We start from the raw sequence: 27985 nt of genomic DNA, 5'->3' as shown, positions 1-27985 counted from the left end.
TCCCTTATAATAACTGGTATTGGTATTCCTTACTGTATGGTACATTTGCAGAAGGTATATTAATTTTTGATAATGATAGGTTGTCTCAGTTATAGAACTACTTTATGTGTCGCCATCATTTCCTTGATGGTGTTACGAGGCCTTACCGGTGTAATTCGAGGTGAGAAAGTTTGAGTAGCAGGTGTTGCCGTGATATAAACGGTAAATGAGCAATGACAGTAAAATATGTAGTTTTCGATGTAGTGGTTAATTGTCAAAGTCAATGTTAAAAATTATAATCGATGCGGTCTTTAACTAATTCGTGTGTATTTGGTCGTTTAAATTAGCCATGTTCCCACTCTGCACGCCAAATGTCCACAGATATTCTTTACTCAAGGGTCCAATAGGCCCATCCTATCACCAAATGATTAATTTCTTTGCCTATATCACATTTTCGTTTTCGCCAATCGTTGCTGTTTTCGCTTGGTGCCGTTTTGCTGAGGAGCCGTTTTAGCTATAATCCCTACACCTCACTATAATAAAATGGTTTGGGGGCCCTCCCCCTTGTCTGCAGGGTTAGAAATTAACACGAGCCCGCTAGCCCGGGGCTATTGGTAATTCCTGCAGGCTAGTACAAATTTCCAAATTGTCCCATTGTTTTAACATTAGAAGAGCATTTTATCTTTACCCGGGCTAGTAAAGCTTTTCAGTTTAGTTCTAACGCTGGTCTCCCACACAACAGGTTGAATTAAATGCTTTCGCAATTAGATACTACATGTTTGTTAAATAGTGGCCCCAGTGGATGTCACTGATGAGGTCGTTACACCCTGAACATGCTGAATGAGTTCAACATTACCTGCCATTAGTGAAACTCATGTACATTATGAGTAATCTGTTCAAGGGTTGTTTATGAGGGTGCGCAGTATTACTGGTATATCGGTAAATTGAGGTTCATTCTGGCCTTTAAGTAAAGCCTACAATTTATGAAAATACATCATTGAAAAATTAGAATAATTTGTTTGATGCAGATTTTGACATGAATCATTTCTGGTAGATCTTTAAGCTGTTGGTATTCCTGCACATAGATAAATACAAGGATACATCAAAGACGTATCTATATATATACGTGTTTGGATACATAAATACATAAAGAGCAGGCCTCAAAGTTTTTACTTACAAGTATTTTTTTCCAGGTAGCCAGTGGTAAAATTAAGAAATCAAGCAAATAGTGTAGGTAGCCAAAAGCATTCGAAATTATCTTTGATCAAATAACTATTATTGTATATCAGTGGAAACTGTACTTGAGTTTTGTTATTTGTGACTTGAACAATGATGCAATTTATGTTAGTAGATTATATTGATATATCCTTGCTTATCCAATAAACTATCGACTAAAATAAAATACTAATAATATACATTAATATTTATGTATTTTGGTTCATTATTGACTTTAGGAGGAAATATTTGTGAGTACAATTAGCAGCAGACATGTCTATTTTGGTGTCTAAATATGTGTAGCAATGGAATTTAGTTGCCACAAGATATTTTGCAAGGTAGTCATTTGAATTTTAGACAGTTGACAAATTGAAGAGAATTCTGAGACTATGGACAGATTCCCTCCATGCTGAAGAGGATTCTGAGACACTGAACAGATTGCTGTTTCCAAGCTGAAATCAGGGCAGAACGGTGCCTAGTGGTCGAAGTATTTGCTGATCTTGCCGAAGACATGGTCTGATTCCCTACGTGGGCACAATGTGACAAGCCAATGTCTGGCGTCCCCTGCTGTGATATTGCTGAATTATTGCTGAAACCATACCCACTCACTCACCCAGCTGAAATATCTCTTTTATCTTTTCAGCAACCATGGCTACTCTAACAGAAGTTTCTTCCAATAAAATGTTCGGAGGTTGGCAGAAGGTTTTCAGCCATGAAAGGTATCGTGTTATACATGTAGGCATGAAAGGTATCGTGTTATACATGTAGCCATGGAAGGTATCGTGTTATACATGTAGGCATGGAAGGTATCGTGTTATACATGTAGGCATGGAAGGTATCGTGTTATACATGTAGGCATGGAAGGTATCGTGTTATACATGTAGGCATGGAAGGTATCGTGTTATACATGTAGCCATGGAAGGTATCGTGTTATACATGTAGCCATGGAAGGTATCGTGTTATACATGTAGAGATGAAAGGTATCGTGTTATACATGTAGCCATGGAAGGTATCGTGTTATACATGTAGCCATGGAAGGTATCGTGTTACACATGTAGCCATGGAAGGTATCGTGTTATACATGTAGCCATGAAAGGTATCGTGTTACACATGTAGCCATGGAAGGTATCGTGTTATACATGTAGCCATGGAAGGTATGGTGTTATACATGTAGCCATGGAAGGTATCGTGTTATACATGTAGGCATGGAAGGTATCGTGTTATACATGTAGCCATGGAAGGTATGGTGTTATACATGTAGCCATGGAAGGTATCGTGTTATACATGTAGCCATGGAAGGTATCGTGTTATACATGTAGCCATGGAAGGTATCGTGTTATACATGTAGCCATGAAAGGTATCGTGTTATACATGTAGCCATGGAAGGTATCGTGTTATACATGTAGCCATGAAAGGTATCGTGTTATACATGTAGCCATGGAAGGGATCGTGTTATACATGTAGCCATGGAAGGTATCGTGTTATACATGTAGCCATGGAAGGTATCGTGTTATACATGTAGCCATGAAAGGTATCGTGTTATACATGTAGGCATGGAAGGTATCGTGTTATACATGTAGCCATGGAAGGTATCGTGTTATACATGTAGCCATGAAAGGTATCGTGTTATACATGTAGCCATGGAAGGTATCGTGTTATACATGTAGCCATGGAAGGTATCGTGTTATACATGTAGAGATGAAAGGTATCGTGTTATACATGTAGCCATGGAAGGTATCGTGTTATACATGTAGGCATGGAAGGTATCGTGTTATACATGTAGGCATGGAAGGTATCGTGTTATACATGTAGGCATGGAAGGTATCGTGTTATACATGTAGCCATGGAAGGTATCGTGTTATACATGTAGCCATGGAAGGTATCGTGTTATACATGTAGAGATGAAAGGTATGGTGTTATACATGTAGGCATGGAAGGTATCGTGTTATACATGTAGAGATGAAAGGTATCGTGTTATACATGTAGGCATGGAAGGTATCGTGTTATACATGTAGCCATGAAAGGTATGGTGTTACACATGTAGGCATGGAAGGTATCGTGTTATACATGTAGAGATGAAAGGTATCGTGTTATACATGTAGAGATGAAAGGTATCGTGTTATACATGTAGCCATGGAAGGTATCGTGTTATACATGTAGAGATGAAAGGTATCGTGTTATACATGTAGCCATGGAAGGTATCGTGTTATACATGTAGCCATGAAAGGTATCGTGTTATACATGTAGCCATGAAAGGTATCGTGTTATACATGTAGGCATGGAAGGTATCGTGTTATACATGTAGCCATGGAAGGTATCGTGTTATACGGGTCATTCTCAAAAAATGTCAGAATTTCAACTAAGCAAAAACATCAAAATTGTCTTTTGTAAAATTCCTTTTTTATTGACTCAGTACACAAAGTAACTTCTGGATAATAATGTTAAGCAAAATGACACCTTAATAATCAATGATGTCCTAATTATGATAATTAATTAACACTGAGTAGGAAAAATATGTCTGTCCTGTTACCATTTTAACAATTATATTTTCTGTAACAATATTTTTCAAAGTTCAACACAAATCATGTCAGTTCTTGTTTTTAAATGTATTGTTTAATATTTCAATGAGTACAATTAAAAAGAGATTGGATACATTATTTTATGGACAGATTTGTCCAGCATTTGAGTCAAATGAAAACATTTGAATTCATTCAAATCCAATATGACAAACATACCCTGATTATTGCATCTTATATTTGACACATATACTTCATTAGATGATATATGTTTGAATTCAAATATGTTCTTCTGAAAAATAAAAATAAATAATCAGTATATTTCTATTTTAAGTGCTGGTAACAGGACAGACAACGTAGTAACAGGACGGACAATTGAAAGTAACAGGACGGACAATCGGCTTTGATTGCAGAAAACTATAATGTTCAGGAGTTTCAAGATTTTGAAATATCTGACAAATACGAAAAAAGTATGTGCAATTGATTACACCTGAACATATAAGGTGTACTTAACTGAATATTCTTGTATGTAATCTGAACTATAGAAACGGGTCGGTAACAGGACGGACAATTGAAAGTAACAGGACGGACAAACTTATGTTTGCAGTCAACTATCCTGTTCAGAAGTTCAAAGTTTTGAACTCTGACAAATAAGAAAATGTTTTGCTTAATTAACAGTATCTGATCATATGGATGTTATTAACTGAATGTTCTTCTATGTAATCTGAATGTAGGATACTGGTAGGTAACAGCACAGACGGAAGTAACGCCAAAGACAATAACTTTTGCATTTTGGGTTAATCCCTAGAATTACAAAGAATTTAAATTGATTTAAACTTACACTAAATAGTCATGTGACAGTTTTTGTCATGAAGCAACAACACAATAACCAACTTTATCCATGTCAAACATCAACATAATCTGGAGAAAAAAAACTTGTCAGAAGATTTCCTGTTGAAGCTGTATTCTTTTGCAATTGTATTCGCAAATACTCAAATAAACGGTCTGAAAAGGTGAATTATAGTTTCCTTAAAAGTACAATTCACTTGTATCTATGATTATTTGATTAGTGCCAGAATTAAATGGTGCCTTTCATTCACCCAGAAACCACAGGTTGTTTATTGTTTCTGTTTTATTATATCTGTAATAGCTTCCCAGTAAATGTTTTCAACACTGAAGTGGGAAGCAGTGCCTTCAATCTTCTTTCGTTCAGGAATGATGGTAATAATGTCCTCGTGCTTGTACCAGCATTTGTCCAGCAGGAGTCTTGGCCAAAAGAATCATTTTTGATCCCATTTTTTTGCCAGGCTTGTGTATGCATTCCACATATATATCATAGGTAGAAACATCTATGTATCCAGGATATGGAAAATCTCATATAACACAACCACACATTTTCCAAGACACTCTTCTGTATCATCTGGAACGGATAGTAAAATGTCACTCTCACTTTTCTCAACCTCACCCTTCTCCACCACACCACCTGTCCTCTCCACACTTTTCTCAACCTCACCCTTCTCCACCACACCACCTGTCCTCTCCACACTTTTCTCAACCTCACCCTTCTCCACCACACCACCTGTCCTCTCCACCTTTTTCTCAACCTCACCCTTCTCCACCACACCACCTGTCCTCTCCACACTTTTCTCAACCTCACCCTTCTCCACCACACCACCTGTCCTCTCCACACTTTTCACAACCTCACCCTTCTCCACCACACCACCTGTCCTCTCCACCTTTTTCTCAACCTCACCCTTCTCCACCACACCACCTGTCCTCTCCACACTTTTCTCAACCTCACCCTTCTCCACCACACCACCTGTCCTCTCCACCTTTTTCTCAACCTCACCCTTCTCCACCACACCACCTGTCCTCTCCACACTTTTCTCAACCTCACCCTTCTCCACCACACCACCTGTCCTCTCCACCTTTTTCTCAACCTCACCCTTCTCCACCACACCACCTGTCCTCTCCACACTTTTCTCAACCTCACCCTTCTCCACCACACCACCTGTCCTCTCCACACTTTTCACAACCTCACCCTTCTCCACCACACCACCTGTCCTCTCCACCTTTTTCTCAACCTCACCCTTCTCCACCACACCACCTGTCCTCTCCACACTTTTCTCAACCTCACCCTTCTCCACCACACCACCTGTCCTCTCCACCTTTTTCTCAACCTCACCCTTCTCCACCACACCACCTGTCCTCTCCACACTTTTCTCAACCTCACCCTTCTCCACCACACCACCTGTCCTCTCCACACTTTTCACAACCTCACCCTTCTCCACCACACCACCTGTCCTCTCCACCTTTTTCTCAACCTCACCCTTCTCAACCACACCACCTGTCCTCTCCACACTTTTCACAACCTCACCCTTCTCCACCACACCACCTGTCCTCTCCACCTTTTTCTCAACCTCACCCTTCTCCACCACACCATCTGTCCTCTCCACACTTTTCACAACCTCACCCTTTTCCACCACACCACCTGTCTTCTCCACCCTTCTGTTGTTTTTTCATCAGATAACTATCCTCAACAAAGTAGTCTATTTTTTTATGTATATATGTTTTCTTCTAAACTGTGATAAATTTGAAAACACATCTCTTAATGTTTCATAAAATTAGAATATTTAGTGATTGGATAAGAAACTTTAGATAAAGATGACCAAATGTCTGTGCTGTTACTTTTAAGTCTTAACCAATTTTTTTTATTTAGCTTGGAAGATTTGTTCAGCCATAGCCTCTTGAATGCCTGTGTTATTTCAAAAGAATTATTTGTGTTAATATGGTAATTATATTATTGATTGGTTATACTAGGAAAGACAGTTTAAGGTGATGATAAGTCTGTGCTGTTACCACGGAATGTCTGTGCTGTTACTTTTCCATCAGATAACTATCTTCAACAAAGTAGTCTATTTTTTATGTATATGTTTTCTTCTAAACTGTGATAAATTTGAAAACATATGTCTTAATGTTTCATAAAATTTGAATATTGAGTGATTGGACAAGAATAGTTAGATAAAGCTGACCAAATGTCTGTGCTGTTACCAATATTTGTCTCTGCTGTTACTTTTAAGTCTTGAGCAACTTGTTTTTATTCAGCTTGGAAAATTTGTACAACTATAGCCTTTTGAATGTCTGTGTTATTTCAAAAGGAATTATTTGAGTTATTATGGTAATTATATTATTGATTGGTTAAACAAGGAAAGACAGTTTAAGATGATGATAAGTCTGTGCTGTTACCACGGAATGTCTGTCCTGTTACATGTTTGAAGGTAACAGCACAGACAGTAACAGCATAGACAAATTGACATTAATTGCAGGTTTTTTTAATGAGACCACCCTTGAAATGTTGAGACCACATGGCATTGTGAACAGTTCATATTTTCTAATATTCTGAAAAAATGGTTTTAGAAAAAAATATTTGTTTTGGCAAAAATGAGCAGTAACAGCACAGACATAAGAAAAGAGTATTCATGAAAGGAATAAACTTCCCTGTCAAGCAGAATTATCCAAGGTCTTCTCTCACTTGAAGGACACTGCTGCCATGATAGTACAGGAAGTAAGCTGTATTTCTGTTATTTTGAATTATGGGAATCTTGAAGGATTATTTATTTTTCAGTTTTGATCCATCCTGGTAACAGGACAGACACTTTTTTATGTACAAGTGTTTCTTAACAAAAACCAATATAAATAAAAGAGTGTATCTTCAAAAGATAATTTTATATCATGAGTTAGAAAGGTAATGTACAATATATAAACATTATTTACATAATATTTTTTATTTTTAGCAACATTAAACAATGTTGATGTGCAAACATAGGGTTACGGACACACCCTTCAGCTCAATTTAACTGCAATTAAGCAGTTTTAATTAAAATAAAATACCTAATAAGAAATACTGAAACTTAACTTTCAGACACCATGGTATGTTCTACGAAAAACACTTGTTTAAACATATCTAAAATAAATATTTTACTTGTTATTCAACTCGGACTAAAAAACTCACTTTTTTTGAGAATGACCCATACATGTAGCCATGGAAGGTATCGTGTTATACATGTAGCCATGGAAGGTATCGTGTTATACATGTAGGCATGAAAGGTATCGTGTTATACATGTAGCCGTGGAAGGTATCATGTTATACATGTAGGCATGGAAGGTATCGTGTTATACATGTAGCCATGGAAGGTATCGTGTTATACATGTAGCCATGGAAGGTATCGTGTTATACATGTAGCCATGAAAGGTATCGTGTTATACATGTAGCCATGGAAGGTATCGTGTTATACATGTAGCCATGGAAGGTATCGTGTTATACATGTAGCCATGGAAGGTATCGTGTTATACATGTAGCCATGGAAGGTATCGTGTTATACATGTAGGCATGGAAGGTATCGTGTTATACATGTAGCCATGGAAGGTATCGTGTTATACATGTAGCCATGGAAGGTATCGTGTTACACATGTAGCCATGGAAGGTATCGTGTTATACATGTAGGCATGAAAGGTATCGTGTTATACATGTAGCCATGGAAGGTATCGTGTTATACATGTAGGCATGGAAGGTATCGTGTTATACATGTAGCCATGGAAGGTATCGTGTTATACATGTAGCCATGGAAGGTATCGTGTTACACATGTAGCCATGGAAGGTATCGTGTTATACATGTAGCCATGGAAGGTATCGTGTTATACATGTAGCCATGAAAGGTATCGTGTTATACATGTAGCCATGAAAGGTATCGTGTTATACATGTAGCCATGAAAGGTATCGTGTTATACATGTAGCCATGGAAGGTATCGTGTTATACATGTAGCCATGGAAGGTATCGTGTTATACATGTAGCCATGGAAGGTATCGTGTTACACATGTAGGCATGGAAGGTATCGTGTTATACATGTAGGCATGAAAGGTATCGTGTTATACATGTAGCCATGGAAGGTATCGTGTTATACATGTAGAGATGAAAGGTATCGTGTTATACATGTAGCCATGGAAGGTATCGTGTTATACATGTAGGCATGAAAGGTATCGTGTTATACATGTAGCCATGGAAGGTATCGTGTTATACATGTAGCCATGAAAGGTATCGTGTTATACATGTAGCCATGGAAGGTATCGTGTTATACATGTAGCCATGGAAGGTATCGTGTTATACATGTAGGCATGAAAGGTATCGTGTTATACATGTAGCCATGGAAGGTATCGTGTTATACATGTAGCCATGGAAGGTATCGTGTTATACATGTAGCCATGGAAGGTATGGTGTTATACATGTAGCCATGGAAGGTATCGTGTTATACATGTAGCCATGGAAGGTATCGTGTTATACATGTAGCCATGGAAGGTATCGTGTTATACATGTAGCCATGGAAGGTATCGTGTTATACATGTAGCCATGGAAGGTATCGTGTTATACATGTAGCCATGGAAGGTATCGTGTTATACATGTAGCCATGGAAGGTATCGTGTTATACATGTAGCCATGGAAGGTATCGTGTTATACATGTAGGCATGAAAGGTATCGTGTTATACATGTAGCCATGGAAGGTATCGTGTTATACATGTAGCCATGGAAGGTATCGTGTTATACATGTAGCCATGGAAGGTATCGTGTTATACATGTAGCCATGGAAGGTATCGTGTTATACATGTAGCCATGGAAGGTATCGTGTTATACATGTAGCCATGGAAGGTATCGTGTTATACATGTAGCCATGGAAGGTATCGTGTTATACATGTAGGCATGAAAGGTATCGTGTTATACATGTAGCCATGAAAGGTATCGTGTTATACATGTAGCCATGAAAGGTATCGTGTTACACATGTAGGCATGAAAGGTATCGTGTTATACATGTAGCCATGGAAGGTATCGTGTTACACATGTAGGCATGGAAGGTATCGTGTTATACATGTAGCCATGGAAGGTATCGTGTTATACATGTAGCCATGGAAGGTATCGTGTTATACATGTAGCCATGAAAGGTATCGTGTTATACATGTAGCCATGGAAGGTATCGTGTTATACATGTAGCCATGGAAGGTATCGTGTTATACATGTAGCCATGGAAGGTATCGTGTTACACATGTAGCCATGGAAGGTATCGTGTTACACATGTAGCCATGGAAGGTATCGTGTTACACATGTAGCCATGGAAGGTATCGTGTTATACATGTAGGCATGGAAGGTATCGTGTTATACATGTAGCCATGAAAGGTATCGTGTTACACATGTAGGCATGAAAGGTATCGTGTTACACATGTAGGCATGAAAGGTATCGTGTTATACATGTAGCCATGGAAGGTATCGTGTTATACATGTAGCCATGAAAGGTATCGTGTTATACATGTAGCCATGGAAGGTATCGTGTTATACATGTAGCCATGGAAGGTATCGTGTTATACATGTAGGCATGGAAGGTATCGTGTTATACATGTAGAGATGAAAGGTATCGTGTTATACATGTAGCCATGGAAGGTATCGTGTTATACATGTAGGCATGGAAGGTATCGTGTTATACATGTAGAGATGAAAGGTATCGTGTTATACATGTAGGCATGGAAGGTATCGTGTTATACATGTAGCCATGAAAGGTATCGTGTTATACATGTAGCCATGGAAGGTATCGTGTTACACATGTAGGCATGAAAGGTATCGTGTTATACATGTAGCCATGGAAGGGATCGTGTTATACATGTAGCCATGAAAGGTATCGTGTTACACATGTAGCCATGAAAGGTATGGTGTTATACATGTAGGCATGGAAGGTATCGTGTTATACATGTAGAGATGAAAGGTATCGTGTTATACATGTAGGCATGGAAGGTATCGTGTTATACATGTAGCCATGAAAGGTATCGTGTTACACATGTAGCCATGAAAGGTATGGTGTTATACATGTAGGCATGAAAGGTATCGTGTTACACATGTAGGCATGAAAGGTATCGTGTTACACATGTAGGCATGAAAGGTATGGTGTTATACATGTAGCCATGAAAGGTATGGTGTTATACATGTAGCCATGAAAGGTATGGTGTTATACATGTAGGCATGAAAGGTATGGTGTTATACATGTAGCCATGAAAGGTATCGTGTTATACATGTAGCCATGGAAGGTATCGTGTTATACATGTAGCCGTGAAAGGTATCGTGTTATACATGTAGCCATGGAAGGTATCGTGTTATACATGTAGCCGTGGAAGGTATCGTGTTATACATGTAGCCATGGAAGGTATCGTGTTATACATGTAGCAATGAAAGGTATCGTGTTACACATGTAGGCATGAAAGGTATGGTGTTATACATGTAGCCATGGAAGGTATCGTGTTATACATGTAGCCATGGAAGGTATCGTGTTATACATGTAGCCATGGAAGGTATCGTGTTATACATGTAGGCATGGAAGGTATCGTGTTATACATGTAGCCATGGAAGGTATAGTGTTATACATGTAGCCATGGAAGGTATCGTGTTACACATGTAGCCATGGAAGGTATCGTGTTATACATGTAGCCATGGAAGGTATCGTGTTATACATGTAGCCATGAAAGGTATCGTGTTATACATGTAGGCATGAAAGGTATCGTGTTATACATGTAGCCATGAAAGGTATCGTGTTACACATGTAGGCATGAAAGGTATCGTGTTACACATGTAGCCATGAAAGGTATCGTGTTATACATGTAGCCATGAAAGGTATCGTGTTACACATGTAGGCATGAAAGGTATCGTGTTACACATGTAGGCATTAAAAGTCTCGTGTTATACATGTAGCCATGAAAGGTATCGTGTTACACATGTAGGCATGAAAGGTATCGTGTTACACATGTAGCCATGAAAGGTATCGTGTTACACATGTAGCCATGAAAGGTATCGTGTTACACATGTAGGCATGAAAGGTATCGTGTTACACATGTAGGCATGAAAGGTATCGTGTTATACATGTAGCCATGAAAGGTATCGTGTTACACATGTAGGCATGAAAGGTATCGTGTTACACATGTAGCCATGGAAGGTATCGTGTTATACATGTAGCCATGAAAGGTATCGTGTTACACATGTAGGCATGAAAGGTATCGTGTTACACATGTAGCCATGAAAGGTATCGTGTTACACATGTAGCCATGAAAGGTATCGTGTTACACATGTAGGCATGAAAGGTATCGTGTTACACATGTAGGCATGAAAGGTATCGTGTTATACATGTAGCCATGAAAGGTATCGTGTTACACATGTAGGCATGAAAGGTATCGTGTTACACATGTAGCCATGGAAGGTATCGTGTTATACATGTAGCCATGAAAGGTATCGTGTTACACATGTAGCCATGGAATTATGGTGTTATACATGTAGCCATGAAAGGTATGGTGTTACACATGTAGCCATGAAAGGTATCGTGTTATACATGTAGCCATGGAAGGTATCGTGTTATACATGTAGCCATGAAAGGTATCGTGTTATACATGTAGCCATGGAAGGTATCGTGTTATACATGTAGCCATGGAAGGTATCGTGTTATACATGTAGGCATGGAAGGTATCGTGTTATACATGTAGAGATGAAAGGTATCGTGTTATACATGTAGCCATGGAAGGTATCGTGTTATACATGTAGGCATGGAAGGTATCGTGTTATACATGTAGAGATGAAAGGTATCGTGTTATACATGTAGGCATGGAAGGTATCGTGTTATACATGTAGCCATGAAAGGTATCGTGTTATACATGTAGCCATGGAAGGTATCGTGTTACACATGTAGGCATGAAAGGTATCGTGTTATACATGTAGAGATGAAAGGTATCGTGTTATACATGTAGGCATGGAAGGTATCGTGTTATACATGTAGAGATGAAAGGTATCGTGTTATACATGTAGGCATGGAAGGTATCGTGTTATACATGTAGCCATGAAAGGTATCGTGTTACACATGTAGCCATGAAAGGTATGGTGTTATACATGTAGGCATGAAAGGTATGGTGTTATACATGTAGGCATGAAAGGTATGGTGTTATACATGTAGCCATGAAAGGTATGGTGTTATACATGTAGGCATGAAAGGTATGGTGTTATACATGTAGCCATGAAAGGTATGGTGTTATACATGTAGCCATGAAAGGTATGGTGTTATACATGTAGGCATGAAAGGTATGGTGTTATACATGTAGCCATGAAAGGTATGGTGTTATACATGTAGGCATGAAAGGTATGGTGTTATACATGTAGCCATGGAAGGTATCGTGTTATACATGTAGGCATGAAAGGTATGGTGTTATACATGTAGCCATGAAAGGTATGGTGTTATACATGTAGGCATGAAAGGTATGGTGTTATACATGTAGCCATGGAAGGTATCGTGTTATACATGTAGCCATGGAAGGTATCGTGTTATACATGTAGCCATGGAAGGTATCGTGTTATACATGTAGGCATGGAAGGTATCGTGTTATACATGTAGCCATGGAAGGTATCGTGTTATACATGTAGCCATGGAAGGTATCGTGTTATACATGTAGCCATGGAAGGTATCGTGTTATACATGTAGCCATGGAAGGTATCGTGTTATACATGTAGCCATGGAAGGTATCGTGTTATACATGTAGGCATGAAAGGTATCGTGTTATACATGTAGCCATGAAAGGTATCGTGTTACACATGTAGGCATGAAAGGTATCGTGTTACACATGTAGCCATGAAAGGTATCGTGTTATACATGTAGCCATGAAAGGTATCGTGTTACACATGTAGGCATGAAAGGTATCGTGTTACACATGTAGGCATGAAAGGTATCGTGTTATACATGTAGCCATGAAAGGTATCGTGTTACACATGTAGGCATGAAAGGTATCGTGTTACACGTGTAGCCATGAAAGGTATCGTGTTACACATGTAGCCATGAAAGGTATCGTGTTACACGTGTAGGCATGAAAGGTATCGTGTTACACATGTAGGCATGAAAGGTATCGTGTTATACATGTAGCCATGAAAGGTATCGTGTTACACATGTAGGCATGAAAGGTATCGTGTTACACATGTAGCCATGGAAGGTATCGTGTTATACATGTAGCCATGAAAGGTATCGTGTTACACATGTAGCCATGGAAGGTATGGTGTTATACATGTAGCCATGAAAGGTATGGTGTTACACATGTAGCCATGAAAGGTATCGTGTTATACATGTAGCCATGGAAGGTATCGTGTTATACATGTAGCCATGAAAGGTATCGTGTTATACATGTAGCCATGAAAGGTATCGTGTTATACATGTAGCCATGGAAGGTATCGTGTTATACATGTAGCCATGGAAGGTATCGTGTTATACATGTAGGCATGGAAGGTATCGTGTTATACATGTAGCCATGGAAGGTATCGTGTTATACATGTAGCCATGGAAGGTATCGTGTTATACATGTAGCCATGAAAGGTATCGTGTTATACATGTAGCCATGGAAGGTATCGTGTTATACATGTAGCCATGGAAGGTATCGTGTTATACATGTAGCCATGAAAGGTATCGTGTTATACATGTAGCCATGGAAGGTATCGTGTTATACATGTAGCCATGGAAGGTATGGTGTTATACATGTAGCCATGGAAGGTATCGTGTTATACATGTAGCCATGGAAGGTATCGTGTTACACATGTAGGCATGAAAGGTATCGTGTTATACATGCAGGCATGGAAGGTATCGTGTTATACATGTAGAGATGAAAGGTATCGTGTTATACATGTAGCCATGGAAGGTATCGTGTTATACATGTAGGCATGGAAGGTATCGTGTTATACATGTAGAGATGAAAGGTATCGTGTTATACATGTAGGCATGGAAGGTATCGTGTTATACATGTAGCCATGAAAGGTATCGTGTTATACATGTAGCCATGGAAGGTATCGTGTTACACATGTAGGCATGAAAGGTATCGTGTTATACATGTAGAGATGAAAGGTATCGTGTTATACATGTAGGCATGGAAGGTATCGTGTTATACATGTAGAGATGAAAGGTATCGTGTTATACATGTAGGCATGGAAGGTATCGTGTTATACATGTAGCCATGAAAGGTATCGTGTTACACATGTAGCCATGAAAGGTATGGTGTTATACATGTAGGCATGAAAGGTATGGTGTTATACATGTAGGCATGAAAGGTATGGTGTTATACATGTAGCCATGAAAGGTATGGTGTTATACATGTAGGCATGAAAGGTATGGTGTTATACATGTAGCCATGAAAGGTATGGTGTTATACATGTAGCCATGAAAGGTATGGTGTTATACATGTAGGCATGAAAGGTATGGTGTTATACATGTAGCCATGAAAGGTATGGTGTTATACATGTAGGCATGAAAGGTATGGTGTTATACATGTAGCCATGGAAGGTATCGTGTTATACATGTAGGCATGAAAGGTATGGTGTTATACATGTAGCCATGAAAGGTATAGTGTTATACATGTAGGCATGAAAGGTATGGTGTTATACATGTAGCCATGGAAGGTATCGTGTTATACATGTAGCCATGGAAGGTATCGTGTTATACATGTAGCCATGGAAGGTATCGTGTTATACATGTAGCCATGGAAGGTATCGTGTTATACATGTAGCCATGGAAGGTATCGTGTTATACATGTAGCCATGGAAGGTATCGTGTTATACATGTAGCCATGGAAGGTATCGTGTTATACATGTAGGCATGGAAGGTATCGTGTTATACATGTAGGCATGGAAGGTATCGTGTTATACATGTAGCCATGGAAGGTATCGTGTTATACATGTAGCCATGGAAGGTATCGTGTTATACATGTAGCCATGGAAGGTATCGTGTTATACATGTAGCCATGGAAGGTATCGTGTTATACATGTAGCCATGGAAGGTATCGTGTTATACATGTAGGCATGAAAGGTATCGTGTTATACATGTAGCCATGGAAGGTATCGTGTTATACATGTAGCCATGGAAGGTATCGTGTTATACATGTAGCCATGGAAGGTATCGTGTTATACATGTAGCCATGGAAGGTATCGTGTTATACATGTAGCCATGAAAGGTATCGTGTTATACATGTAGGCATGGAAGGTATCGTGTTATACATGTAGCCATGGAAGGTATCGTGTTATACATGTAGCCATGAAAGGTATCGTGTTATACATGTAGCCATGGAAGGTATCGTGTTATACATGTAGCCATGGAAGGTATCGTGTTATACATGTAGGCATGGAAGGTATCGTGTTATACATGTAGGCATGAAAGGTATCGTGTTATACATGTAGGCATGAAAGGTATCGTGTTATACATGTAGCCATGAAAGGTATCGTGTTATACATGTAGCCATGAAAGGTATCGTGTTATACATGTAGCCATGGAAGGTATGGTGTTATACATGTAGGCATGGAAGGTATCGTGTTATACATGTAGGCATGAAAGGTATCGTGTTACACATGTAGCCATGGAAGGTATCGTGTTATACATGTAGCCATGAAAGGTATCGTGTTATACATGTAGGCATGGAAGGTATCGTGTTACACATGTACTATGATGTAGAATCTTATACATGTAGAGATGTGCAGATTGGTGTCACTTTGTGTGTCATCCTGATTTTCAGAAATCTGTGTCACTATCTTATTACGAGCAGGTCTGCTGCTACTGCAAAACAAAGATCTCAGAAAATCCCATCACAGGTTATCTGACCAATCAGAGCGAAGCTCAAATTATTATATTTTTCACTGAGGTCAATGAAACTGAAAAATGTAAAACACCTACCCTGTTTGTGCTTTGCTGAGCAATTTACTTCCCACATATCAAATGGACCATCTGACAGCTTGGTGGCCAACATGTCTGATGTGGTTTGTTTGTTTGTTTGTTTGTTTGTTTTTTTGTTGGTTGACTACTGATCCATTTGGTTGGCTATTATGCCAATGCTCATACAGGCTTGAAAGGGTCTTGAATTGTAAGACCCCTCATGAGGCCTGTGGTGTCATTTACCACAGTGATAGTTTTGATACCTTATGAACAACTTAAAGACTTCATGACATACTTAAGTTTTTGATTTGTTGCTTGTGGAAATCAATCTTGTTTGAAAATTTGTGATGTTCATACTGCTTTTCAGGTCTTATGACAAATATAGTATGGTCTTAGGACTGATATATACAGTATGCTGGATTAGAAACAATATTGACGGACTGAGGCTAATAACCCAACTAAAGCCTTGAAAATGACACTTGAAAGCCTGGAAAGGCCTGGAATTTTAGTGTTCCATATAACATGTTTCTGGGGGGCATTTTCAAACCAGGAATCCCCACGGGGGTGGGGGTGGAGATGTGGCACCATTGGGGGAAGCTGACAGCCAGCTCAGTCACATAATGAGTCAGACAGCCATTCCTCAGTTCAGCCGAGCTAGGGATGTGAGGGCCAATACTGACCTGGAATCCACAAGAAAAATATCTTGACAAGAAATACACCAGCTGAAAAAGTATTCACAACCGCTAGACCCTACTGACTCGCTTTTTATCTGCATTGTGATGCTTGTTTAGAAAATTGAAGGATGAACGTTTGTTTCAGTTCTGAGGTGAAATGTACGATGAAGTTCGGCATCTATTTGCCTCCCCAGGCAGAGGGAGGGAAGATCCCGGTCCTCTACTGGTTGTCTGGTATGTATATATGCAGCAGTTACCTCCCTTTGTTGTCATCACCTGGGTCATTCCACAGTGTGTGTGGTAAAGTATGGAAGTTGGGATCACCGTAGCCGTACAATCGCATCGTAGATTTAACAACAACTTCTTGTGTACCCAGCAGGACTTACTGCTTAATAAATTACTGGCCCTTCTCCAAACTAACTGGCCTACAACTAATGGTGGAGACTGTGAAGTGGACAAATCTAAGGTCACTAAGCCACTGAGAAGGGGTGAATTTTGTCGGCCAGTCTTGCCATCTACTTTACATTTTGGCAAGCCTTTTGTAATTTTAACTGGCCATGGGCTAACAGGCCAGCAGTTAAATTGACCCATGTGATTGCTTTGAGGAATGGGAGCCATCTACTGTGTCGTCATACTGTCCTGTAGAAACTGTTGTTTACCAGTCAGTGCATCAGTGTGCATGTGGTTCTGTAGGTGAGGCTAAGGAGATGGTTGGTTGCTCCCTGTTACTATGGTTACCTGATTACGGCTCTCAGATTGGAAATTAATGAAGTTATTTTCCAAATGTTTAATGTTTGCGAATCACATCTGGATACAGAACATGGGCAAACAGGATGAAGTTGGCTTTGGATAGATTTAACTGTTTGGCATTGTAGATGTTGGTGAGTAAATAAGAAAACGTGTAACTTTGTGGTTTATTGCATATTGCTGAAGTTGTTGTCCACAAAGTAATATCTTTTCTTGTTTGGTGTGATTCGTGTCTGATGAAAGTCAGATAAAAAATAAGTGTTGTGACATGCCATTTTTAGTGTTACTGTTTACCGGTAATTACCAGTTTTTTACCTGTAAAATTTGATAAGGACCAGTAATTCATGTGACTGCCAGTCCCTGTGGACTGGTAAATAGAGTAACTTATAGATCTTGAAGAAGTTGAAGAATTTCTTCCAAAAGGATCTTGAGAGTCAGTGCTGTTTTGTTTGCACAACACAACTGTAGGATCATGTTATTAATGCTTATGCATAGAAATGTCAACAATGCCCATATTTTGGCATATATCAATATTCATGTGCAATAAGATTTTGCAACCGGTTTCAGTTTGGCCTGTCAACGAAGAAAAGTTATGTATTTTCACTTAAATATATATTTAACGTGGGTAATAAATAAAATACCACACTCATTCTCGTTAGATACCATTTTTACGAAAATCGTGAACTTTCCAACGAGAATGAGTGTAGTATTCTCTATATATGTTGCCACCACTCCCCTCCCTCCCATCCCTCCCTCCCTTGCTCTCACTCACTCACTCACTCACTCACTCACTCACTCACTCACTCACTCAACCCGTAAAGATCAAGGGTAGAATAGGTCTTCAGCAACCCATACTTGTCGGAAGAGGCGACTAACAGGATTGTGTGGTCAGGCTCGCTGACTAGGTTAATGCATGTCATCGTATCCCAACATGCGTAGATCGATGCTCATGATATCAATCAATGGATTGTCTGGTCCAGCCTTGATTATTTACAGACCGCCGTCATATACCTGGAATATTGCTGAGTGTGGTGTTAAACAACAAACAAACAAAGAAAGCGATCACTCTCTAGCCCATACGGTACTGCAAAGCATCAAGTATTCGCACCGTGTATGTGGTTATTGTGGATTCCGGATTGCAGCTGTAGTTGTCTCATGATTGTTCATTGTTTCAGGCTTGACGTGCACAGAGCAGAATTTTGTCACCAAAGCGGGCGCCCAGAAAGTAGCCGCTGAGCTCGGCATCATCCTTGTCGCCCCAGACACAAGTCCAAGTAGGTGCCTGTTATACAATTATGGACTTTATAGGGGGTGATTCTGTGATCATTGACCCTAAAGAAGCAGTGTTGACCCGGACGAGGTGGTGACCTGGACGAGGCGGTGACCTGGCCGAGACGGTGACCTGGACGAGACGGTGACCTGGACAAGGCGGTGACCTGGACGAGACGGTGACCTGGACAAGGCGGTGACCTGGACGAGACGGTGACCTGGACGAGACGGTGACCTGGACGAGGCGGTGACCTGGACGAGGCAGTGACCTGGACGAGACGGTGACCTGGACAAGGCGGTGACCTGGACGAGGCGGTGACCTGGACAAGATGGTGACCTGGATAAGGCAGTGACCTGGACGAGACGGTGACCTGGACGAGACGGTGACCTGGACGAGGCGGTGACCTGGACGAGGCGGTGACCTGGACGAGACGGTGACCTGGACGAGGCGGTGACCTGGACGAGGCGGTGACCTGGACGAGACGGTGACCTGGACCTGGACGAGGTGGTGACCTGGACGAGGTGGTGACCTGGACGAGGCGGTGACCTGGACGAGGTGGTGACCTGGACGAGGCGGTGACCTGCACGAGGCGGTGACCTGGACGAGACGGTGACCTGGACCTGGACGAGACGGTGACCTGGACGAGACGGTGACCTGGACGAGGCGGTGACCTGGACGAGACGGTGACCTGCACGAGGCGGTGACCTGGACGAGACGGTGACCTGGACCTGGATGAGACGGTGACCTGGACGAGGCGGTGACCAGGACGAGGCGGTGACCTGCACGAGGCGGTGACCTGGACGAGACGGTGACCTGGACCTGGATGAGACGGTGACCTGGACGAGGTGGTGACCAGGACGAGGCGGTGACCTGGACGAGGTGGTGACCTGGACGAGGCGGTGACCTGGACGGGACGGTGACCTGGTCGAGCCGGTGACCTGGCTGAGACGGTGACCTGGACGAGGCGGTGACCTGGACGAGGCGGTGACCTGGACGAGGCGGTGACCTGGACGAGGCGGTGACCTGGACGAGGCGGTGACCTGGTCGAGACGGTGACCTGGACGAGGTGGTGACCTGGACCTGGACGAGGCGGTGACCTGGACGAGACGGTGACCTGGACGAGATGGTGACCTGGACGAGGCGGTGACCTGGACGAGACGGTGACCTGGACGAGGTGGTGACCTGGACGAGGCGGTGACCTGGACGAGGCGGTGACCTGGACGAGGCGGTGACCTGGATGAGACGGTGACCTGGTCAAGCCGGTGACCTGGACGAGACGGTGACCTTGACGAGACGGTGACCTGGACGAGGCGGTGACCTGGACGAGACGGTGACCTGGACGAGGCGGTGACCTGGACGAGGCGATGACCTTGTATAAAGTCCATAACTGTTGTGGCATGGTATAAAGAGACAAAAATAGATTCACCACATCAAACTATGTCAGCTGCTATAATGCTGGTTCCAACAGTTGGAGTCAGCTGATTGGCTTAGGTTTGAGGAATTCTGGGTATTTCGCATTCTTCAAGTCAATACCATAAATCATCAGACCTGACATGGCGTCAACATGAGTTTCTGTTGAATGACACTGACCACGTCTCGGCAGGTGAATGTGGTGAAAACTTTGTATTATGTAATAATGGACATTGTAGTGGCATCAGGACACCAAACTCTCCCTGGGGATATTTGGAGGTGAAATAATATCCCCGAGACAGGTCCGTATGCACTTGACTGGATACCTGTCCACCATGTTCTTTCTACTACTGATATAGCTGCACAGCAAGACTATTTTGTGAAGAGCATTGGATCAACCTAGAAATAAGCAGAAGAGATTCCTGGGCTTGCTATAAGCCTCTAAACTGAATATCCGAGCCACTCATAAACATTCAAAACTACAAGCTCCATGATGGCAGGCCACAACTTTGTCAGTTGCATCCATTGGGGCCGTTTCAACAAATGGCGTATTTTTCATTCAGACATATTTTTGAAGAGACAGTATCAAGTGTGAAATAAATTCTGAGTGTGACGTCACATGCACGATTCAATTCTCAAACCATAGCGAAGCCGACAAGCACTGTGCAGAGTAAACGAGCTTCAGTCTTGTGTTTTGATAGATGCAAATTGAAAAGAAAAAGAAACTCAAAGGTTTCTATTTTTATTGGGTCATTACATTTTTCATTGGGTGACCAATATTTTTTCACTCATCCATTCATTACTCTATTGTTTTTTTTCCTAAAATGAGTAAACATTTCGAAATTAAAAAAAATAAAATAATGTTTCAGGCTTGCCTAGGAAAGTAAATTAGCTCATAATTGTGTTTCGGAAATTAGTTTCACATCATCACATCTTACCTAGTCCATTCTTGTGTTTTTCATCTGTTTCATTTTGGACGAGTCTGCACATGTAGATAAACCTATGTTTAACTTTCATTGAGAAAATATCCAAAAATGTGATTTATCCATTTGCGTATTTGTCCTCCATGTCCAGTCATGGAAGCCCTACCGAGATCTAGAGATGTGTAAAGCTATATCGTCATGCACCTTACTGTCGCAGTTGTAGTAGTATATTTGTTTATTTATGCAAAACAATATGTTAAGTGCACCGAAAGGCTTGCATTAGGCCTGTGTGTTCTTATTTCCTGGAGAGCGGAAGGTCCGGGGTTCGATCCCCGGCCGCGTCATACCAAAAGACGTTAAAAGATGGTACTTGTTGTTACCCTGTCTGGCGCTCGGCATGAAGGGGCTAAAACAAGGACTGGTCGGCTCGGAGTCAGTATATTGTGTCTGAGTGGGGTATTCATGTTAAACTGCGGCATGGTATCTGAGTGGGCTAGCACTATAAATCGGCATCAGTCCGGACTAGTACAAGCAGCCACACACACACACACACGTACATGCACGTCGCTATATAAATGCAATAATCTTGGACGCGACGTTAAACCTCGTTTCACCTCACCTTATTTCAGAGGAAAGTCCGGTCGTGTGATAAGCCTATTCCCACGGTGTGGAGAAACAGAGCAAGGCGAGCAGGGCCGAGTAAGCTCGGGGGTTATCGGATGTTGTACACAAACAGAGCTTCAGAATGGTCAGTGTCTTGTCCTTTTAACTCTGTTGGCTCTGTCCATTTCAGGAGGGTGTAACATTGAGGGGGAAGACGAGAGCTATGACTTCGGGTCAGGAGCTGGCTTCTACGTTGATGCCACGCAGGAGAAGTGGAAGACCAACTACAGGATGTACTCGTACATCACTAAGGAGGTCAGTAGTCAGTGAATCCTCATCGACCTTGAGGTCAGTAGGTCATTGATGGTAATATCACCTTAATTGACCTTGTGTCCAGTTGGTCATTGATGGTAATATCACCTTCATCGACCTTGTGTCCAGTAGGTCATTGCTGGTGGTTGGTTTGTTTGTTGTTAAACGCTGCACTCAACAATATCCAGGCTATATGATGGTGGCCTGTAAATAATTGAGTCTGGACCAGACAATGCAAGGATTGATATCATGAGCATCGATCCGCGCAATTGGGATACGATTACATGCATCAACCAAGTCAGAGAGCCTGACCACCCGACCCTGTTAGTCGCCTGTTACGACAAGCAGAGTCGTCTTTTACGGCAAGTATGGGTTGCTGAAGACCTATTCTACCCCAGGTCTTTAAGGTTACATTGACTTTGTGGTCAATAGGTCTTTGATGGTAATATCACCCTTACTGACCCTGTTTTCAGAAGACCTGTGAAGATCTGGGGTAGAATAGGTCTTCAGCAACCCATGCTTGCCGCAAAAGGCCACTATCCACAATCCCAATTGTGTCATGAAAACACATTTTAAATTTGTTTTTTTCTGGCTAGTAAAATTATGATCTAGATAGCCCAACTGGGTAGTCTAATTTTCTTGTGCTCTGTTATACTTCCTCCCCATATCAGTGTCATGTATTTCTGTTGTCTTTCTGCAGCTGCCAGCTCTCATCAACTCCAACTTCCCCGTCTTGTCCGATAAGCAGGGAGTCACCGGGCACAGGTAACGGTGTTACCATGGTTACTGCTTGTCTTTTTTTATTTATTTGTATCAATAATGAGATAAATGGTTGGAATGAAATGGTGTTAGTATATATTTAACTGACTCGCACTCCGTCACACAACATAGAGGGGCGGAGTGGGCAAGCGGTCAAAAGTGCTGAGATCGTATCCCGCTAGTGACCAGGTTGTTATTCATCCTTGGGACCAGCCATGTTTACAGCTCTTTACAGTGTTGTCACTACCCCTAGTGTTCAGTACAAACACCCTGTGAAGTCAAAAGAACTGAAATGGTGGAAACATGAATACGTACATACACCCAAAGCACAAGTGTCAAAACTGTGGTGTCATCCTGGGCAGGTGACTTAGTTCAAATGTGCCTCTGTTCACCCCGCAGGGAATGGGTAATCAATATGTGAGGTGGATGTAATAACCTTCTAGCTCCTGTAGGCAGCCTTGGTTGTATACTCCCCAGGGAGATGAGAATGATAACTGGAATGCAAACAGATCCACTGATCAGGAAACAATTAAAACCGCATATGACAGATACTAGTACCTGGATACCTGCAGTGTATAAATATATAATATAACAACATGCCCCATTGTTTCAGTATGGGAGGCCACGGGGCCCTGATCTGTGCCTTGAAGAACCCAGGCCTGTACAAGTCCGTGTCAGCCTTCGCTCCCATCACCAACCCGGTCAACTGCCCCTGGGGCCAGAAGGCCTTCTCTGGTTACCTCGGTGACAACAAGGAGGCGTGGCAGGTAGGTCACATGGCATCGTCATGAGTCTGGGAGTTTCTGAAATTGGCTGTGGTGTGTTCCATTACATCGAAAAACTATGTAACTCTGGATCTTGTAGTCATTTGTGGCCATGGTAATATTAGGGGAATTTATTGGTTGTAATGTTATTTTAATCACCAACTTTGTGTGGAAGTTAAATCAATGGACTTATAATCATTTCTGTTACCTGAGATTTGGTGCGGATTAATTGAGGTGGGTATTGCGTTTGTATCGCCTACTTTGTATCAGTGACTGTGTTGTTTATTGTCCTTGGTTCTCTGTGTAGGAATACGATGCATGCTGCCTCGTCAAGAAGTACAACGGTCCTCCCCTGGAGATCCTCGTGGACCAGGTGAGCTTCCATATGATCCGAGCAGTCATTAAATTATTTTTTGACATGTCCTACATTTTATTAATTTATCGATCATATATGACACACGTTAAAATGTATAATTTTTTAACTTTTCCTATCTCAAATTGCTTGATAGGCATTGCTTAGAAGTTGACGGATGACAAGGTAGACACAATTTATGAATAACAACTTCTTAATTTTCGGTAAAGGTGACGTTTCGGTATAGATCCTCATACCGTTGTCTACTTTGTTATCCTATCTCAAACTATGCATTTCTTCCTTCTTCTTTTGATCCTTATATGGAAACATGCTTGAACAGTGTTTCCAGTTTCCTTCACCTGAACACATCCCTGCATCACCATGGCCATCACCCAAACAAATGGGTCATGCACCGTAATCCCAACTTGATCACCTGATCATGCTGATTACCCCTGCCACATCCCTCTTTCTCTTTGCCAGTGTAGGGACGTGTATTGTGCACTGGGGAATAAATATTTATAATTTTGTGACAGGTTCCTTGCAATTGTTTCTACATCTAGGATATTATGTGAAGAGTATGGGAACGGATCATGAGAAAAGCCCGGCCTATAGAACTTGCAGACATACTTATTCCTGAGCCGATCCACATGTTCTTTGTTGAGGTGTCGCAACCTTTGTAAACCAGACCACAAATGTTCTCAATGCTCCCAACTCTCTGAGGAAGCTTTCCGCACACATGACATCTGCCTTCCAACAACATGCAGGTCAACTGATTTTGCCTCCTCGGGACGCCACGACTCCTGCTCAGGTCGCTGATCTCGGTTCAACAGCTCCTATTCAGCCCGATGCTACAACAGCGCTGCCAGATGTCACCAGGGACCGTCAAGCCTCCCTGCCTCCTCACGGCATCGATGACATGCATCAACCAAGTCAGCGAGCCGGTCCCGTTAGTCGCCTTTTATGACAAGCACAGTCACCTTTTACGGCAAGCATGGGTTGCTGAAGACCTGTTCTACCCCGGATCTTCATGGGTCCTGTATATGTATAAATACTAATCCTATCTCAAAGCTGTATGCCCTCTGACCATCCCCACATCACAGCTCCTCTAGCCTGTCAGCTCAAAGAAAGAGAATGATGTGGCAGGGGGAGTCAGGTGATCAAGTTGCATTCGACCGTGGTAATGCTGTGATGTGTTTGGGTGAAATGTTTTTAGAAGCTGGAAACTGTGTTCAAGCATGTTACATAAGGATTGAAAGAAGAAGGAAAATATGCAAAGTGTGAGAGAGGATTAGTATGTTACTATACAAAAATTTACATTAACATATATTTTTCTATGTACAACTGTTGCTATGGTTACAGGGTAAAAGTGACAACTTCCTCACCCAGAACCAGCTTCTCCCTGACAACCTGACGCAGGCGTGTGCGGAGAGCAAGATGCCAATCGTCATGAGGATGCAGGAGGTACCAAGACTAATAATTTCTTTGAGTGGCATTTAGAAGTTGGAATGGTAACTAAGACAAAATTGTTATGGATGAGCAACTTCTTTATTACAATTGGGGTACGTTTCTATTATCTCCCCACTGGCTTCCCATACATTCCTTCTTAGTAATCCTTGTGTTAATCCCATACCCATCAATCACTGTACATCAACCCTATCTCTTGTTTAAACTTGTCTTATCATAACTACCTAATCAATCAGTGCACATCAACCTTATCTGTTATATAAACATCTATCTATTGTTATGCATATATATCATGCTCATACCTAGTTTGTACATCATTTGCTTGATAACGGTGTTAGAATCTACACCGAAACGTCGCCCAATTGTAATAAAGAAGTTGCTCATCCATAACAATTTTGTCTTAGTTAAGACTAATAATGCTGATTTGTTTTCGAATCAATGTCATCTATTTAGGAGATAAGCATATCTCCCGATGTAGACCTAGGTTACCTGTAGATTTAACTGCCCTAAATTTGAATTTTGAAGTGAACAAGCAGCTATACTTTGAATTTTGGAACTCTGCATTTTGTTACTTATGATTGAGTATGTCATTATTTGAAAATTTCTACTGATATCACTGGACCTCCTCCATGGTGTAGTGGATAGAGTGTAAGGTCAGGGAGCAGTTCGGTGGGTTGATCCCTGGCTGTGACAGTACTTGGACTAGTAGGCTTGGAGTCAGTATACTGTGTCTGAGTGTGGTAAACTGCACCATGTTGTGTGAGTTAGCTGATTCCATCGTGCATCAGATCGAGATCAACTGATAAATCACCATTTCCCTATCAACTTCCAATTGCTTGTGTGTGAACATGCAAGAATAATTTCAAAACCCCCGATAACTACCCAAAGTAGCCTTTACAACCCCTCATTGTTTATTCTCCCTGCACTGTTTCATTGTACGATAAACAACTCCCATGGGTCATTTATCTCTTAAGTATTGACTCAATATTATTATTATAGACAGGGTCCAAGGCAGTTAAGTTTTCTGAGTACCCAAAGAAAAGTGTCCATACCCATGTGAATGAAAACTTTTGAGTATTCAATGGGAGAAGAAATGGATGGAGGGCTGGTGCTTGTTTAGTTTTCCCAAACAACAGAAAAGTCTGTTTTGATAAATAAGTGCAACCTTGTCTTGTTTCAGGGATATGACCACAGCTACTTCTTCATCGCCTCCTTCATCGACGACCACATCAGGCATCATGCACGATTCCTCAAGGCCTAGGGGAGATAACTCTGTCCAGAATGAAACTGCAGTATTCTGTAGCCAATGCCGGTGTTTTATTCTGTTACACATAAATGTTCTGTTGATGTCTGGAGTAACTGGCTACTGCCACAGTGATTGTTTCATGATGGAGATAAGATTGAGTGGCATATAATGTCCAATTATATGAAAATAATTTACTCATTAAACATTGGGAGCAGCATAAAATTTCTTTGCACATGATCAGGATTACCTCCCTTCCCCTGGTAGACAGCGAAGACTGTACTCTCCTATTGTGAAGGTGGGAATGGGTTGATTTACTGATTGATCCCCTGAGATTGTTAAGATTGGTTATAATTTAAAATTGACCGGTGCATTTATGTTACAGTTTTCCACGGATTTTAATTGATACATGTGTTTGTTGGGTTAGAGCATGTCACCTGTATATCACATGAAATTATCGAGGTATTTAGCAGCCTGCTCAATTATCCCCATAACATGATGTGGAGACATTATTTCCTCTTTGTCTGGAATAAACACAAATATTGTCCTGTGGTGGAAGTGGACTAGGGCCAAACTTTAAACTGGTTCATAGATTCACACCTAAGTAAAACTTAAAGCAGATTCTTTTATTCCACAAAATGTAAACTGATGTGTCGGTGCATACACATGGTCAACCTGCAAGACAAGTTTTGCTAACACTGCTTGTCTAGCACAACGCACCCAGATAACTTCTACAAACAAACTCTGTAATGTCCTTTTCGTTTTATTTTCGGTTGACTGATCTATAAACACTCTGTAAACCGAGACAAAAAAGTAAAGTCAAAGAATAAAGTTTGAATGCAGCACGTGGCATTGGAAACCTTTTGGCCCCCAAGGGTCTTGACACTTGGAATATCATAATCCTTCAACACATTGAACTGCAGTGTGTTTTAACACTTGGCTCAATACCAAGGATGTTATTTTATATACACAGAATAAAACCTTTTTGTAAAAAAGGTTGTTTTTGTCAT

The 27985-nt window shown here is 41.2% G+C and overlaps 1 protein-coding gene across 2 annotated transcripts; it reads left to right on the top strand.

The window, feature by feature from the left end:
- Positions 1–57: 57 nt before the first annotated feature.
- On the top strand, positions 58–27975 carry LOC139441828 (S-formylglutathione hydrolase-like). 2 transcript variants are annotated; one of them, XM_071222587.1, is made up of 10 exons: positions 58–160; positions 1838–1913; positions 17274–17362; positions 19051–19149; positions 22272–22396; positions 23094–23158; positions 23766–23919; positions 24224–24289; positions 25628–25729; positions 26913–27975. In XM_071222587.1, the coding sequence occupies exons 1-10, from the start codon at positions 73–75 to the stop codon at positions 26991–26993; spliced, it is 945 nt and encodes a 314-aa protein (XP_071078688.1). In that variant the 5' UTR covers positions 58–72; the 3' UTR covers positions 26994–27975. The 2 variants fall into 2 exon arrangements, with proteins under 2 accessions (XP_071078688.1, XP_071078689.1); XM_071222588.1 differs by having other exon boundaries at positions 136–201.
- Positions 27976–27985: the final 10 nt, after the last annotated feature.

This window comes from Haliotis cracherodii, unplaced genomic scaffold, assembly GCF_022045235.1.
Source record: "Haliotis cracherodii isolate W230 unplaced genomic scaffold, xgHalCrac1.p SCAF_45, whole genome shotgun sequence".
NCBI lineage: Eukaryota > Metazoa > Mollusca > Gastropoda > Lepetellida > Haliotidae > Haliotis > Haliotis cracherodii.
The sequence above is the reverse complement of the archived record's forward strand: the minus strand, read 5'-3'. Positions and strand labels throughout refer to the sequence as shown.

What these genes read in the sequence shown, in the direction of transcription:
- LOC139441828 (XM_071222587.1), top strand. Translation starts at nt 73, where the DNA reads ATGATAGGTTGTCTCAGTTATAGAACTACTTTATGTGTCGCCATCATT. An exon ending in ACTCGTACATCACTAAGGAG is followed by an intron (nt 22,397 to 23,093) that starts GTCAGTAGTCAG and finishes GTCTTTCTGCAG; the next exon opens with CTGCCAGCTCTCATCAACTC. An exon ending in TCGTCATGAGGATGCAGGAG is followed by an intron (nt 25,730 to 26,912) that starts GTACCAAGACTA and finishes GTCTTGTTTCAG; the next exon opens with GGATATGACCACAGCTACTT.